The 17883-nt window shown below is 35.9% G+C and overlaps 1 protein-coding gene across 1 annotated transcript in view; it reads left to right on the forward strand.

Annotated features, from left to right (window-relative positions):
* Positions 1 to 7092: 7092 nt before the first annotated feature.
* The window catches only part of UFM1 (ubiquitin fold modifier 1), a gene marked incomplete at both ends in the record, with an annotated part of 80499 nt that continues 69708 nt past the window's right edge, over positions 7093 to 17883 (forward strand). The window contains one exon of the mRNA XM_080689446.1: positions 7093 to 7179. Coding sequence (XP_080545572.1) covers positions 7093 to 7179 — 87 coding nt within the window. The remainder of the gene's footprint in view (positions 7180 to 17883) is intronic.

Consider the following 17883-nt stretch of genomic DNA (forward strand, 5'->3'; position numbering starts at 1 on the left):
TTTGAGTATTTTCTCTAGCGCTGGTTTTGAAGACATAAATTCCTTCAGTTTCTGTTTGTCGTGGAAGCTTCTCATTTTTCCATCTAATTTGATAGAAAGTTTTGCTGGGTAGGAAATTTTTGGCTGGAAGTTGTGTTCTTTCAGAGTTTGGAATATGTTACTCCAAGCCCTTCTGGCTCTCATGACTTGGTTTGGGAAGTCTGGAGTGATTCTAATTGGTTTGCCTCTGAATGTCACTTGGCCCTTTGTTTTTGTTGCCTTTAAGATTCTCTGCTTGGCTTCCACGGTGGTCATTTTGTCAATTATGTGGCGTGGGGATCCTCTTCTCTGATCCTGTCTAAAGGGAGTTCTATAAGTTTCCTGGACCTGTGTATCGACCTCTTGCTCTATGTTTGGAAAATTTTCTGCTATTATTTCCTTGAAAAGATTGTTAATCCCTTTCGTTTCACCGTCTTTTCTCTCCTCTATTCCAATTATTCTTAGGTTAGCTCTCTTAAAATGGACCCATATTTCTTCAATGTCAGATTCCTGCTGTCAATTTTTTTTTTTCTAAATTAGAAACTATGCGTTCATTTTTGGAATGATCATCTTCTAGGAGCGAGATTCTATTCTCCATGCGGTCTAATCAGTTGTTTATACTTTGAATTGAGGCCTTTACTTCATTAATTGCATCCTTTATTTCTCTTTGGCTCTCTCTGAATTCTTTTCGAAACACCTTTATTATTTCTAAAGTTATTTTCCTGATTTGATCTTCTATAAATCTCTGAATTTCTGTTTTATCAGGTTCTGATGTTGTGGGGTTGTGGGCATTCATTGCTCCATTTTTATTCCTCTTTCCCATGATTTTGGAAGTTTGTGCCTTCTCTGGGTTCTTCCCTGGGTCACTACAACTTCACTTAAGGTGCTGTGGATCTCGATTCTATGGTATCTCAGTTCCCACTACTCCTTTACTGGGATGTATCGCAGAGTCTCAGACCCTGGGAGTCAATCGAGGCTGCTTTAGACCATGGGGGGTGTCAGGTTGGGCGTTCTCCTATGGTGTAACATCTCTGCCACCACCACTCCCCCACTGGGTCAAGTCCCTGGGAGTACAGTACTGGGATTTCTCCTCTAGCGGCACCAATTTGACTCACTGTTGAGTGCGCAGATGGAGCTGTCGTGGACTCGGTGAATTCGCTGCTGCTGCTGCTAGTAGCAATATGGCGCCGCTGCTGCGCCCTCGGCCGTGAGGCTGGCGTATTTCTTTTCTGTATTTCTTTTCTGTTTTGAACTCCACTCTGGGTCCCTGCAGGGTGCGCTGAGCCCAGCCCCTGGGAGCTTTAGATGCTCGCTGCGCCGAGAGATCTGCTGAATCCTGCCCGGCTGTTCCGCAGCGGCTCACCTCGGCTCGCTGTCTGCCACTCCTCTCTGGAGCTTGGTAGGCTGTTGAGTGTGTTGTTCTGGTGCCATCTGGTGAACTTGCCGCTGCTGCCAGCAGTAAGGCACTGCTGCCGCGTTTTCGGGCGTGAGGCCGTCATATCTCCTCTCTGGTTTCTGAACTCCGTTATGAGTTCCCTTCCTCTCTGGAGCCTGGTGTTTCAAGGCAAAATGGCGCCCGCCGCTTCACGCCGTGGCTCCGGCTGCAGCACTGCGGTCTGGTTTCTGGTGTCTCGTTTTTCCAGCCCTCTTTTTCTCTGTCCTTTAAAATTACATTTTTTGCTTCTCTGCTGATGGCGTTTTCTGGCTATGAAAGGCGCTGATTTTGTGGTAATAGAGATTGGTTGTTAGCGGGGCTTGTAGGCCCCGTTTTGCTCTGTCGCCATCTTCCCGGAAGTAGCACATAATATTTTAAGAAATCCAAAATTAAAATGATACATGGGTATTATTAAATCAATATTTAACTTATTGTTGTTTAATGACATTCATTTTTGTCACAATAATGCCACCTAATTATTCTTAGAGTATCTTGAAAAAAATTTAGGAGAAGATATTACCTTTAGTTTACAGAACAATGTCACCAATATTTTGCTGTGTGTCAGGGTGTTTTCCTTTCTCCTTTTTTTTAAATTTTTTTCAAATTTTTTTAAAAAAATTTATTGGTGCATTGTAGTCATATATTTTAATGGGGTACAAGATGTTGGAGGCATACATACACATATCACCCAATTATCCCTCACCCAATTCCCACCCCATTTCATTCCCCTCCCTCCTTCTAATGTTTGGCTTAGTGATTGACACTGATATGTTTGTTACTATAAATCATGTGCATTAGAGAATTTCCCTCTTCCTCTCCTCCCATCCTCTCAGCTAGGTTGCCTTATTGCTCATCTATAGTATCTCCTTCTTCATCTAGAGTTTCTTCTATGACCCATTTTCTCCCTAGCTTTTGCATATTAGGGACAGCATCCAATTTCTTATTTTTTGTGACTGACTAATCTCACTTAGCATAATCTTCTCCACTTCCATCCATTTCCCTGTAAATGACATAATTGTATTTTTTATGGCTGAGTAAAATCCCACTGTGTACATATCCCATAGTTTTGTAATTATTTCATCTGTTGATGGACATCTTGGCTGGTTCTGTACTTTGGCAATGGTAAATTGTGCAGCTATGAACATAGATATGCATGCATTGCTTTGGTAGTTTGGTTTCCATTCTTTTGGGTAGATATCCAGATGTGGTATTGCTGGATGATATGGTAAATTCATTCCCATTCTTCTGAGATCCTCCTGTTTTCCAAACTGGTTGCATTAATTTGCAATTCCACCAACAATGTCTTAGAGTTATCATTTTCCCAAATCCTCACCAACATTTTTGTGTGTGTTTTGAATGATTGAGAAGTAGGTAGTAACAAATTCCAAACTCTAAAAGAAAACAACTTGCAGCCAAAAATTTCCTATCCAGCAAAAATATCCCCCACCCGTTTTCCTTAGTTAGATCACTTCTTTACTCGTGTAAGTTTTATCCTTTTTTGTCTAAAGCTCTTCCTATGTCTCATTTTCTTGCTAGATTCTGGATATTAGGGAGAACATCCAACTTTTTACATTTCGTGACTGACTAATCTTACTTAGTATAATGTTTCCTACTTCCATCCATTTTTTCCTGCAAGTGACTTAATTTTGTTCTTCCTTATAGCTGAATAAAATTCTGTTGTGGACATATCCCATAGTTTTGCAATCTAATTATCTGTTGATAGACATCTTGGCTGGTCTCACAGTTTGGCAATTGTGAATTATATGGCTATAAACATAGATAAACATGCAGTAATCTGGTAGTTTTGTTTCCATTTTTTAAGTAGATACCCAGAAGTGGTATTGCTGGATCTTGTGGTAGGTTCCTTTCCATTCTTGAGAGGAACCTCCATATTGTTTTCTAAAGTGATTGCACTAATTTGCAATCCAACCAGCATTGTACTAGAGTTCCCACTTCTCCATGTTATGACCAGCATTTGTTGTTTGTGTTTTTAATAACTGCCATTCTAATTGATTTTAGGTAAAATATCAGGGTAGTTTTCATTTGTGTCTCTCTAATTGTTAATGATGTTGAACATTTTTTCATACATTTATTGGCCATTTGTATTTCTTCTCTGGTGAAGTGTCTATTTAGTTCACTTCCCCTTTTTTGGTTGGGTCATTTGCTTTCTTAATGGTGAGTTTCTTGATATCTCTGTTTATTCTAGATATTAGTCCTCTATCAAAGGAGTAGCTAGCAAAGAACTCCCATTCTGTTCTCTCTCTCTCTCTCTCTCTCTCTCTCTCTCTCTCTCTCTCTCTCTCTCTCTCTCTCTTCCTCTTTCCCCTCTATCCTTCTCCCTCAGAAATTTACATATCTGTCCAGTCAAATTATCCAAATATCTACAAACCTCTTACCTTTCAGAAAAAAACCTCTTACCATTCAGGAAAAGGAGAGACTTTTCCTGAATGCCATGTGTAAGATAGAATCTCTATTATTCTTTGTCTTTCTTCTTTATCTCCATTTATATCCATTATCACTCATAAGTTAACAAATAATATATACTAATAAAAGTGAATTCACATATAAAAGGTAAGTATATTAGATATAAATTAATGTGTAATACCACTATTTAATTAATTTAATTAATGCATTTATTTTCATTGACTTCCTCATGAAAAATAACAGAAACTTTTAAACTTTTTCGAAGCAGTGTCTGATTTTGTTTACTACTCTATTTTTAGTATCAAAAATTGTTCTTTGTACATAGTAGGTGCTTTACTATTGGTGGAACTGATCTTTAAAATTACATTTAATAATTTATTGCATTATAGTTTTCAATGTACCAAAATGATGCATTTTCCTGCTTTCATACTGGCTATATTCAACCAGAAAGTCAGAGCTGTAGTAACAGACTGTGCTTTATAGTTCACTTTGACTAGAGAGCTTCAGTGAAACTTATTTTAAAAGCTTTTCCATCAGTGATTCACTCTATGATCGTATCCTAAGTTGAATATATTCTGCAGTATGTGCTTTTTACTCAAATGGGCTTTTATTATGACAATGCACAGTGTGTGCATCTGTGTGTGTGTGTGTGTGTGTGTGTGTGTGTGTGTGTGTATCTGTTTTAGTAGTTTTTGACCCCTTAGACCTGTGAAGGTTGTAATATTATACCAGCTGAGAAATAAAATACAATAATAATATCAGATAGACAGTAAAAGTTCAAGTCTTCCTTTCCAGCCTCCTCAAGGGGAAGTAAACAACAAGAATAAATGTAGCCGGGAACTAGGCAAAGAGGAATGTCCTTGGACACTACAGAATGTAAACATTGCTTCATTGAGAGAAAAGGTGATGAATGATTACATGCAGAACAGTGACAAAAAACTGAATTACTGCATGAACTCAAGGAATTTGAAGAGGACAAAGCATTTCCATCCATGCTACTAGGAATGCATTTCTGTAGAAATACTCTGTCATGACCTGGTCTATGTAAGGACCATTGCTAATTATTTCTGTGGCTGGCTAAAGCCCCACCACTCCAACCATTTTGCCTCTACATGGGAAATTGGTCATCTATTTCTATTAGACCTTAATAAACATTTGCAGCAGAGATCACATAGTAAATAGTTAAGCTTTGGCAAGCCTGATAGTCTTTGTTGCAACTGCTCAATGTGGCCTGATATGGAGTAGGGCAATCAGATGATACAGAATAAAATGGGTATGGTTTATAAACCCTTTTCTCACTAAATCCTTATTAATGGATGCTGAAATTTGAATATTACAAGTTTTCCATGTGTTGAAAAATATTGTTTTGCTTTTGAAAATTTTTCTAGCATTTAAAACTGTAAAAACTCAGCTTTCCATCAGGTAATACTGAAAACAAGGTATTAGGCTGAATTTGGCCTTTTGGGCTCTAGTGTGGTGACTCTTTTTCTAGATGATACATTATACTAGCTATTTAGGTCAAACAAACAAAACTCATGTATGAGGTACTGGGTTTGATCCCAAATACTGCAAAAAAAAAAAAAAGTAGCAGTGCAGTTATCAGGCTAGTAATCAATCTCTTAAGTGGTTTAGTTACAGAAGTTTTACTTCAGGGTATGATATAACTGATTCAATCTCTGCCTATAAAATTAATATGTATGTGACTTGGGAAATTTTAAGAACCTTTCAAGGCCCAATTAATATTATTTATAAAATGGAAGGAAATAGCATCAATTTCATATCTGTGAGGGTTAAGTGACTTACTTCAACTTTGTAAAGCACTTTGTACAGCTTCTGGCATAGTAAATACTCAAGGAATGATAGCTAATGGTTATTAGTTAATCATAAGTTTTTCTATTTAGGACCGAATTTCTGTCTTTGTATTATTCATAAGACAAAACTGCCTAAAAATTTTCAGGTGTTTATAGGATCAGTTCATATTTTATGGCTACAAATATATGGTCTTTCAAAGTTGTTCTGTCCTTTATTTCCAGGTTCATTTCCTATTATTTGCTTATTAATCAACTATTTAGTATGCACTATGTGCCAGTCAGAGCACTAAGCCCTGAAGGCACAGGGCCCAGGATTCCAAGTCCTGCACATTCTATTTTTGCTGCACTAGAGGATAGGAAATGTGTCCTGAATAAACACAGTAACAGGGAGACACTGATCATCTGCCAGGCTACATCTTCAAGAACCAAGTATCTGGGAGAAAATTGGCCTTCATCAAGAGGAAGACTGTAGCTAGCTATGAAGGAAATTTCTTGTTAGAGACTCAAAACTAGAGACTCATCAACTCATTTAAAGTTTTTCTAGATTCAATGCATTTTTCTTTCCCTATGCTCTGTCTGAAATATTCTCAGTAACTTTACAAGGCTTTTTTAAAAGACACAAATCAGCAAAGTATCTGTAACACTCTTGGCTACACAGTTGGTGCAGCTTTACTGCACATTTAGTGGGGACACTAATCACTTTGTGATATAATGTATACTTTTGCAGATCAGCAGCTTTCCTTGCCATATGAACCTCTAAAAAGAAAAATGAAATCTTGTTTTGGTTGATTTATCTGACAACCTGTTAGAGGAAGTCAGATGCTTCTGGTTTATTGAGGAAACACTCTTCCAAATAAAAAGTTATGAAGCAAACTAGACAGAGGGGAAAGTGGATGAATCTGCAGATGTGGAACTTGCAGGTATAAAGTGTTGATGATACTACAGTATGTTCATTTTATAGCAGAATGACAAAAAATATGGGTAAGAAGATTGATAGGTTGATAAGGAGGACCTTGAGTGCTAAAAGAAGTTTAGTTTTAACTCTGAATCTAGTGGTAAGTCACTAGAGATTTTCTTTTAAAACATGGAAGTAAAATTATAAGAAACTTTAGTTCTAACCCATAAAAGGACGGTGGGTTCTAACAAACCATAGGATGGTTTGGACAGAGGAGGACCTAAAAGTATGCCACAGCTTGGATCTAGAGTGTCTCCAAAAGGCCCATGTATTGAAGGCTTGATAATTAGCCTCTAGAACCATACAAGAACCCTCCTCCATACTGAAGGTGAGGCCTGGCAGCAAGAAGTTAGGTCATAAGAGACATTGGAACCAAGCCCCTTCCTGTCTCTCTCTTTACTTCCTGCCTGCCATGAGGTGAGTTGTTCCTCAGATAGCATGCTTCCACCATGATGCACTGTGCCACTACATCCCCAAAGCAACAGGACACCATTGGTATTCTCACCAATAGACCAGAACCTCTAAAACCTTATAAGGTGATTATCTCAGATATTTTATCGCAGTAATGGAAAGCTGACTAGCACTAGATGAAAACCAGTTAAAAGGCAACCTTGAATTATGTTCGGAAATTCAATACCTCACCTCTCTATGTCTTCACTTAAGTTGCATTTTCTCAATATTTATTGTATGTGATTCTTAAAGATTAAATGAAAGCTGGGTGTGGTGGTGCATGCTTGTAATCCCAACATTCTGGAGGCTGAGACAGGAGGATCATGGTTCTCAGACAACCTCGGCTATTTAGTGAGACCCTGTTTCAAAATCAAGAATACAAAATTGGGCTGGGGGTGGAGCTTAGAGGTAGAATGCCCCTGGGTTCCATCCTCAGTGCCATACACACACAAAAAGATTAAATGAAGAAGCAAATTTTCCAAACACCACATTTCTAGGTCATATATAAATTCTGTTTTGAATTACACCTTGAGAAAAAGTACAATATATTGGAATTCCAAAGTATCTCTAATCCCTAACATAACTTAATTGAATGTTAATGAAATTTAGATTTGCCCCTACTTTCTTCTTAATGTTAAAATATATTCAATGGTAATTTCTCCAATTTATTTTAGAATCTTAATCAGACATATAATAATTTTAATTGCCACAAATATTTTTTGAAATTACTTGTCCCAAGATAATATGATGAGGAATAAAATATAATGCCCAATCTTCAAAATAAAATAAAATGATTTTTTCTGGATACATTCTGTGAACCAGCTTCTATGCTAAAAAGATGTTTTTATATATAGCATCTCATTCTTGTATTCAGTAATTCTCTCCTTATTAAAAACTTGCTAAAAGTCCTAACTTTATATATTTAGAATTTTATATACTTTTATTAGTGCATTAAAGCCTCACAGCATAATGTAGTTCACAACGATAATGACATACATGGACACAGAACATGTAAGTTTTACTCTGGCTTCCTCCCCACTTCCTTCCTCTTTCCCATACAGGATATCAAAATTGGCATTGGTCTTCTCACAAATGTACATGATACTAGTAGAAATATTTTCTTCATTAATTCTTTCTCTCCCCTTTCCAGCCCTCCCATAGATCACCTTTTTCTTTCCACTGAAGTATCTCCTTTATCTCAAGTCCTTCTTATATCCTGATTACTCACTAGCTTTCACATATAAGAGAAAATATATGGCATTTTAGAGAACATATCACACAGTTCTACTGCAATATATATATATATATATATATATATATATATATATATATATATTTTACACTTTCATGGTTCATTATAGTGTGGTTCATCATAATGTGTTTCATAGTGATAGTGACATACATGTACACAGCACTTGGTGGACTTTCCCCAGGCTCCCTTCCCACTCAGATCTTTCCCCAGACAGGATATTGAGATTGGCATTGGTATTCTCACATATGTACATAATGTCAGTGGAAGTGATGCTTTCATTGATTCTCCCTCTCACCCCTTCTTCAGCTTCCCTTGGACCACCTCTTAGCTCCACTAGAGTTTATCTTCCATTATCTGAAATCCTTTTGGTATCCCAACTACTCCCTTGCTTCTGCATAAGAGAGAAAACATATAACCCTTCACTTTCTGTGACTGGCTAATCTCAATGTTTAGATCTATTTTTTGGCCAGTGATGTAATTTTGTTGCACTTTATTGCTGAGTAAAATTTTATTGTGCATATATCCCATAATTTTGTAATTTATTCATCTGTTGATGGAGAGCAAGGTTAGTTCCATATTTTGGCTGTTGTGAATTGTGCTGCTATAAACATCAATATGCATTATCACTGTAATATTTTTATTTCAGTCTTTGCAAAGATACCCAGAACTGATATAGCTGGATCCCACAGTAGATCCATTTCCAGTTTTCTTAGAAGTCTTCACATTGATCTTAATAGTGGCTGAACTAATTTGAAATCCCACCAACAGTGTAGAAGAACTCCTATTTCTTCACTCCCTCCCAGCACTTATTGTTGTTTGACTTCTTGATGACTGCCATTCTAATTGGAGTTATAAGAAATCTTGGTGTAGTTTTGATTTGCATTTACCCAATTGCTAATGTTATTGAAAAACTTTTTATGAATTTATTAATCACTTTTATTTCTTCTTTTGCAAAGTGTCTATTTATTGCATTTGCCCATTTATTGATTAGGATTTTTGTTTTCTAGTGTTATACATTTTAAGGACTTTGTATATGGTAGATATTAGTCCTCAGTCAGAAGAATAGTTGTCAAATATCTCCAATTCTGTAGTCTCTCTCTCTTTAGACTCTTGATGGTTTCCTTTGATGAGCAAAAACTATTTAGTTAAATGCCATCCCATTTATTAATTTTTGCTTTTTAATTTTTTGAGCTTTGAAGGTCTTATTGAGGAAATTTCTACCTGTGCCTATAAGTTAGAGTATTGGACCTATATTCTCCTCTAGTAATTTCAAAGTCTCTGGTATAATTCCCAGGTTTTTAAATCTATCTTGAGTCAATTTTAGCGCAGGGTAAGATGTAGGGATTTAATTCAATTTTTCTACAAATGGATAGCCAGTTGTCCTAACATCATTTATTCTAAAGACGCTTGTCTTGTAATCCCCGTGCTTGGGAGGCAGAGAGAGGAGAATTGTGCAAGTTCAAAGCCAGTCTTGCTGGTTTAAAAGACCCTGTTTCCAAATAAAATTATAAAATAGGTATGGGAATGTAGTGCAGAGGTAGAAGGGTTTCCAGGAACCCCAGTACCACCACAAAAAAAAGACTCTTTTCCAACATGCCAAAGATATTTTGGCATCTTTGTCTGAAATCAACTGGCTTTAAATGTGAAAATTTGTTTCTGTATCTTCTGTTCTATTGGTCTATGTGTCTATTTTTGTGCCAGTGCCATGCTGTTTTTGTTACTAAAGCTCTGTGGTATTATTTGAAGTCAGGAATTGTGATGCCTTTTGCATAGTTCTTATTGCTGAGAATTCTGTTGGATATTCTGCATCTTTAGTTCCTTCATATAAAACTTGTGACTGATTTTTCTCTGTGAAGAATGACATTGGTGCTTTAATAGGGATCATATTGAATATATAGCTCACTTTTGGTAAAACGGTCATTCAGTTAAAATTTATTCTGTCTATTGAAAATCACAGGAGATCTTTCCATCTAACATCTTCAATTTCTTTTTTTAGTACTTTATAATTTTTATTGTTGAGGTCTTTTACCTCCTTGATTATATTTAGTCTAAGGAATTGTATTGTTTTTGAGGTTTTTGTGAATGTTTTCTAGATTTCTTTTATAGTCAATTCATGGTTTATGTATAGAAAAGCAACTGATTTTTATACTAATTTTGCATCCTGATACTTTACTGAGTTTGTTAAGCAGCTCTAGAAGCCTTTTGGTTAAGTTTTGGGGTCTTCTAATTATAGAATCATGTGATCTGCAAATAGAGATAATTTTAGTTTTTCTTTTCCTATTTGTATTCCTTTGATTTCCTTTTCTTGCCTATCACTCTGGCTAGAGTTTTCAGAATTAAATTGGAAAAAATGTTAGTGGGCATATCTGTCTTGTTTTTGACTTTAAAGAGACTTTTCAGTTTTTTCCCATTTTATATGATGTTGGCTTTAGGTTTATTGTATTTTGCTCCAATAATGTTAGGTGAGTTCCTTTTATTCTGATTTTCTTCAGTGTTTTTAATATTAATAAGTGTTGGATTTTTTCAAATGCCTTGTCAGCATCTATTGAGATTGTCATGGAAAAACATGATAAAAATTCTGTGGGGTTCTTGGCCCTTGTAGCAGAATAAAGTAGGCATGTGCCAGTCAGAGACAAATACAGAGGTTTATTTAGGATACTGAGAGATATACATTCAAGGAAGAACTGGGACAATCTCAAGAGGGAGAGAACCAATGTGAGAGAGACAGTTTTAGTGACTTTTACAGTTCTTCTTTTATAGAACACACATGAGTGGGTGGGTAGGGTTGCACAGCAAAGGTGGAGGTATTGGGCTTTCTAATAATCCTCATGTTCTCAGAATTAATGAGTGGAGACTTGCTGATGCCGGATCTTGTCGTTTCTTATGAAATCTTAGTTTGCTAAGCATATCAGGAATCTCAGGTGAGGATAGGGGCCATTGTAATTAAAGGTGTGGGCTCACTGAGGACAGATCTTTTAAAGTGGAGTTAGAGATTTTGAATTTTTCAGATTTTAAAAGTATATTTTCTCTTTTCTTCCCAGTTCATTTCTTTTCTACATAATATCTTATTTTTCCTATCCTAATTCATTTATCCCCACTGAGACTTTTATCCCTTAATATTAAGGATTAATAAGAAAAGAAAATATATCTTCTATAGGTTTTTCAAAGCTGACAAGGGCAAAAACCCTACCTACCCAAAGACTGGAAGCCTTGTCCTGCCTGGTCTAAAGGAGACATAGGAAAGTCAGATTGTGCTGGTTGTAGAACCATCATCCTTTGATATTCTGAAAAATAAGGCATAAACATTCAAAACATGTGAGATATTAGCCCCTGATAAACAGTAAATCAAACAACAGAAGAGTATTCCAATGCAAAGTAAACTGACGAAGAAAATGAGATTCTTATTCTACCATGATATTTCTGAGAACCAGGAGGTTATTAAATAATTGAAACTTAATACATATTATTAATTTTGGAGTGAAGATCTTGTAGTGTGGAAGATACATCTTTAGAATTACCCGGGATATAAATACATTTTTAAGCAATTGCACAGGCCCCTCTTTGTGCTATAGTTAATATATCAAAGGTCATTTAATTTTGTAAGATGACCTTTCTCTTCATTTTCATTTTATCATTTATTAGTGAAATGGTCTCAGCTGTATTGTTCAATGCTTTTTGCATATATTTACTAAAGTACTATAGGTGTCATATTATGTAGGCAAAAATTAGGAGGCAAATATGTTGATGTTTCTTATCCTGGATAAACATGGTGTCATAAGGAAGAACACAAAGTAAAACTTATTTTAATATAGTCCCCTTGTTTTCTTTTTATAATACTCTTAAAATCTTTCAAAGACTAAAACAAATAGTGATTTCAGAGATTTATCCCTGGCTTCATCAGAGGGCTTGATTCTGCAATCTTGAGGCGAACAGGCTTGATTTTAGATATACCAATCCAGGAATTGTATTTCTGTAGTTTAACAGCTATGGGGGTACTAAGAAGAACTTGGAAAGGATCTTTGCATGTTGGAGAAAATGATCTAAGGGTGCATATCTTTTTCAAGTCTTGAGTAGGACAGAATCACTTAGTTGTTTGTATTTGGGTCACATAGGGAACATTTTCAGGTGTTGGAAGGACCTCATTGCCATATTCCAGTGAAGCTTTTTACACTTACCCAAAGTTAAGTACATGTTTAATCATTTCCTGTGTTCTAGGATCATTGAGAGAATATGAGGTTAGAGAAGGCCTTCCATGAAGCATTTCATAAGGACTCAGTGGAAGAGGGCTTTTAGGAGCAATTCTAATCCTTAACAGATCAATAGGCAGTAAGCATAATCGGGGCTCTGAGGTCTCTTGGCATAGTTTTTCCAGGGTGGTTTTGATTTGTAAGCTCTTTTTACATTTACTGGTGATTGAAAGTGCCAGAAACTATGGAAATAGTATGCCCAGAGCTCAAGACACCTCCTTTGTTTTCTTTGAGGCAAAAGAAGGTCTATTGTCACTTTGAAGTGACATAAGAAGTTCAAATCTAGAAATACTTTATTTTAATAATGCCTTAAAAACAAGGAGATGTCAACCAAGGAAAGTAGCATGTATCAGTCCTGCTGACACTCACTTGCTATCACGGGGAAAACAGTATCTTGACCAAAAAAAAAAAAAAGCAGCATACTATTTTTAACAAAGCACCAATAATTGAAAGGCAGTGAAAACAAGGCTAGAAGGCAAATCAGAGAGTATAAAAGTACCCTGCTCACCTCTAATGTCTTCAGTTGTTGCTGAAGGGGACATGGGGACTGCAAATGCCAAAGCACCATCTTGCTTCATCCACTAAGGCTGCCAACACTATACCATCAGAAACCCCTAGCAAAAAAAGCCAACAACCTGAGAGGAAGTATTTGACTGCAGTTCATTGGCATTTTAAGAGGTTGGCTCCCTACCCAACTGAACCCATCTATGACTTGCAGTACTGGCAGCCAAGAACACTGCATTCTTCAGAGATCCAGAGTGGTGCTCAACCACCCCATAAGTAAACCAGCTGTTCTCGTGGGAAACTTCCCAGCATGACTACAGGGACTTGAGCAGCAAGCAATAGATTTGCAGGGTCTGAGACTTTATGGCTCACTCTGGTGAAGGTGGAGGTGGAGCCAAGTGTGGACACAGCAAAGGCATGATTTAGCAGACAGCCCCCAGAGCCAATCAGACAAAAAAAAAAAAATGCATAAAATTTCCAGGACTGAGAGCCATAGTATGGTCTCTAGAGAGGTCCACAGACTACCCAATCATGGTGACTGGGGAGAAGTCAGCCATACCCAGCCCTAGCTATGGAGAACATAGTCTTCTACTTCTACACTGAGTCTAGTCCAAGGGACGCCTGCTGCCTACACAGTTCAAGAGAGACACAGGCTCAGCATTGGTGAAAAGTATGGAGACTTGAGCTTAACATTAGATTCAGCCACAAAGATAACAGCTGCCTGCATAGCCTGAGAGAGTCTGAAAAACAATTCCTTTTCAAAAACTTAGAGACCCAGGCTTGCAGCGAGAAAGGTGCCAGTGGCACTTGGCAGACGCACAGAGAAAGACACCAGACTAGGGTTCAAATCATTGAAAGAAACCAAAGAGTGGGACTATAAACTGACATCATTACTATGGGTTACAGAGAAAATGAGAGTGCTTGGAACATGCTCTGGAAACTATTATATAATGTAAAACTTAAATGGCTGAAAGAATCCACAGAGACCCAGGAGGACTGCAAAGCCCAAGTCTGCTCAGTATTCATATACACTGGAAAAAAAGATATCTCTTCAACAAATGGTTTTGACAAAACTATTAACTGTATGTAGAAAAATAGAAATAAACCCCACTTTCTCATCCTGCACCACAAAGTCACAAAAAATTAAAAGGATGATCAATATATAGGATTGCATTAAACTGAAGAATATCTGTACAGCAAAAACTATCAAGAATCTCAAGAGAAAGATGACAGAATGAAAGTTTTTGCCAACTACTCCTCCAATAGAGGAGTAATATCTAAAATATACAAGAAATCAAGAAACTCACCACAAAGAAAACAAATTACCCAGTCAAAAAATGGGCAAGTGAACTAAATAGACACTTCACAAAAGCAGAAATTCAAATGGCCAATAAATGTTCAATATTATTAACAATCAGAGAGATGCAAATCAAAACTACTGTGAGATTTCATTTTATCTAACTCCAATTAGAATAGTAATCATTCCACACACAACAAATGCTGGCAAGAATGTGGAGAAGTGGGAACTCTAATACATTGTTGGTAGGATTGCAAAATAGTGCAAGGACTTTGGAAAACAGTATGGAAGATCCTCAAAAAAAAATTGGAACAAATCTACCATATGATCCAGAAATAACACTTCTGGGTATCTACCCAAAAAATAGAAACCAAACTACCAGACTAATGCATTCATACCTATGTTCATAGGCACACAATTGATCATTGACAAACTGTGTATCCAGCCAAGATGTCCATTAACTGATGAATGAATTATAAAACTATAGATTTTGTATACAATGGAATTGTACTCAGTCATAAAGAAGAACAAAATTATGTCATTTGGAGAAATGGATGGAACTGGAAAACATTATGCTAAGTGAGATTAGCCAGTCACAAAAAGTAAAAAATAAGATGCTCTCTCTAATATAAGGAATTTAAAAAGAAAAAGGGTCATAGGAGAAACTTTAGATGAAGGAGATACTATAGATGAGCAAATAATGCAACCTAACTGAGGGGGTAGGGGGAGAGAGGGAAATTTTTTAATGCACATGATGTACATTCACAAACATGTCAAAGTCAATCACTAAGCCAAACATGAGAAAGAGGGAGAAGGAGGGAATGGGGTGGAAATTGGGTAACAGCTAATTGAGTGATCTATGCATTTATGCCTCTACCATCTTGTATTCAATGAAGATGTATGACTACAATGCACCAATAAATTTTTTTAAATAAAATAATGCCTTATTAGTCTTGGGTCTTTTTAGTTTGGGCAGTATATGCTTTTACCCACAGAGAAAATGTGTAAGCAAAAACCAGAAAATATTTTTACCCTGGATCAAATGATTAGCATTTTAAACTGAAAGCCAGGTTGCCAACCTTTTAGATTATGTATTGTAAAATATCCTCAAGGCACAAAGTCTAAAACACAGCATACATTTTAGCATATTGATTGTTATGATTCTATTTCTTAGTAACAATAATTTGCTAACTAAGGTTATATAACACTGCTATCTGTGTTTATTTTTACATATTTGGCAGAGCCATCTATAAAACAAACATTTCTCCTTTAAGTTTAGGGCTATTGTATTTTTTTCTCTAATTTATGAGAGATCCTACTAACTCTTTAAGTATCTTTAAAGTTTCTGGTTTAGCAAGAAAATGTACATAATGAAAAAGAAAGAAAAAGTTCTACAAGAGTAGAAAGAAGCAAGATTCTTGGTTTATAGAATATAGGAAAATTAAAACAGGCTTTTATTTTCTAACCCTGAGTAGGACTATTAGAACCTCTAGTACCTTATAGGAATAGAAATATTTTTTTATTTTATGATGTCAGTTTTCCTGGACCCAGAAAACCTCAAAAGAAACAAGTATAGCTTTATAGCATCTTGTACAAACTCAGAAGTTTTGGACAACAGTGCCATATTATATTTTTTCTGTGAGCCTAAAAGCAGAAGTATCATTATAAATTATAATGTAGAATATAAGAGGGAGCCAAAGTTAGAAGCTAGGTAAGTTATGTGGGTGGTCTTTAAAATGGCTCTATGAGTATGACTCTTCTGCCCTAGAATAGCATACTTGTTTTTGGCTATATTTTTCTGCTGGGTGCTCAAGACCAAGTAGTTTTTCCAATGTTGGGCAAACATAAATTATAAAAATTTTGTTAAGGTCAGTCAAGGCTTCTCAATGTTCCTCCTAGGGAATCTATGAGGCTTTTCTTCTAACCGTTGTGCCATCTTCCAGAATGGGCCATGGTCTAGCTGACTATTTGCTTCCCTTGAAGCATAAGGAACATTTTCTGTCCAATGACCCTCTTTTGTGCAGAGTATATGCTGTTGGTTCCCAGTCTCTGGGTCCCTTGTGATCCCCCTTTTTAAAAAGTTCAGAAGACTCAGCAGGGATATAAGTAGTGTTTTAGATTATTTCAAATGTTACCATGTCTATTAAAATATTAAAGCATTCATGATATTGAAAGAAATTTTTAGAAAAGACTCTTAAGAAAAAGGCCAATTTTCTCTACTACACAAAATTCATAAGCACTGATCGATCATATTATGGTTCTTTTATCATCAAAATGATCAATTTATTATTTGTACCTTCTCAAGAAGGTTAATTATCCTGAGATTATTCTTATCTCAACAGAGAAGAGGTGTGAAATCACTTTTAAAAAACTAGCTCAAACATTTATTACTCAGAAAAACCTTTCCCAAACCATTTCACAATTAGCCTTTCCTTCCAATGTACTCCCCAAACATAACTTCCTTTCTCTGCTATAATATTTAATATTTTATTTCATAGTTTGTTAACATTTTGATGATTGTCACTAGCCTGAGAATTTTTAATATATTTCTTTTGTTTTTGTTTTGTTTGCTTTCTCAATTTTGAGAAGCTTACACATCAAAAATATTCCATAAATGTTTATTAAATGTGTGTTTTAGAGCATATGGAAGTTAAAAACTTCTACCACCTGATACTTGGGATTTATTCTCACAGATGCATCTGTCAAGATTGAAGAAAACAGAAGTTCATAGAGCCAACAAATGTAGTGAGCAGTCACAATACTGAAATGGAAGTAACCTGCTTAAAAGGTTTTATCATATTTCATTTGACTTTATAACCCTCCATGAGCACATTTCAAATCCTCAACATTTAATGAAGGAATATAAAATCATACTATGGCCATGACAATTGCAGAAGTGAAAGGTTAACATCAAATATTGGGTACTACCTTGCCAGTGAAAACATGCTAGAAATCAGGGAATTATGATATAAATTATGTATTCCAGCCATGTTGAATGTCTGATGGTCTTGGTTTTTATTTTTTCCTACCTTGCTGAAGATATTAGAAGAAATCAACTCAGAAAAGCCTTTGAAGACTCATTCAATTCCTGACTCTTTTTCTGGTAACGCTCTGAGTTATATATAAGTCCATGAATTTTAGCAAATAATATACATTTGTATTTCATACTACAATTAAACTACCATAGTCTAAGCATGTGAAAAATAAAATTCAATGAAAATTTAGGTGTTCAAATTACCATTTCATTTGTCTTTGAGCTAATGAATGTAGAAAGTAATATTAGCAGATATATCTTAATGAGAACACTAATCTCTGTCTACAGATGGGAAATATTTCAGACTCACCCATAGCATATTTGTAATATCAGTTTAATCTCTAATAGCATAAATGACATTCTACTGAACAGAATCATGAATAACTATAAAGCTTCTGGTATGTAACTTTACCAGATGGCTTAAATATAGAGAGAGTTAAATAAATGGTATTATAT

The sequence above is a fragment of the Muscardinus avellanarius genome (genome assembly GCF_963383645.1).
Source record: "Muscardinus avellanarius genome assembly, chromosome: 2".
NCBI classification, from domain to species: Eukaryota; Metazoa; Chordata; class Mammalia; order Rodentia; family Gliridae; genus Muscardinus; species Muscardinus avellanarius.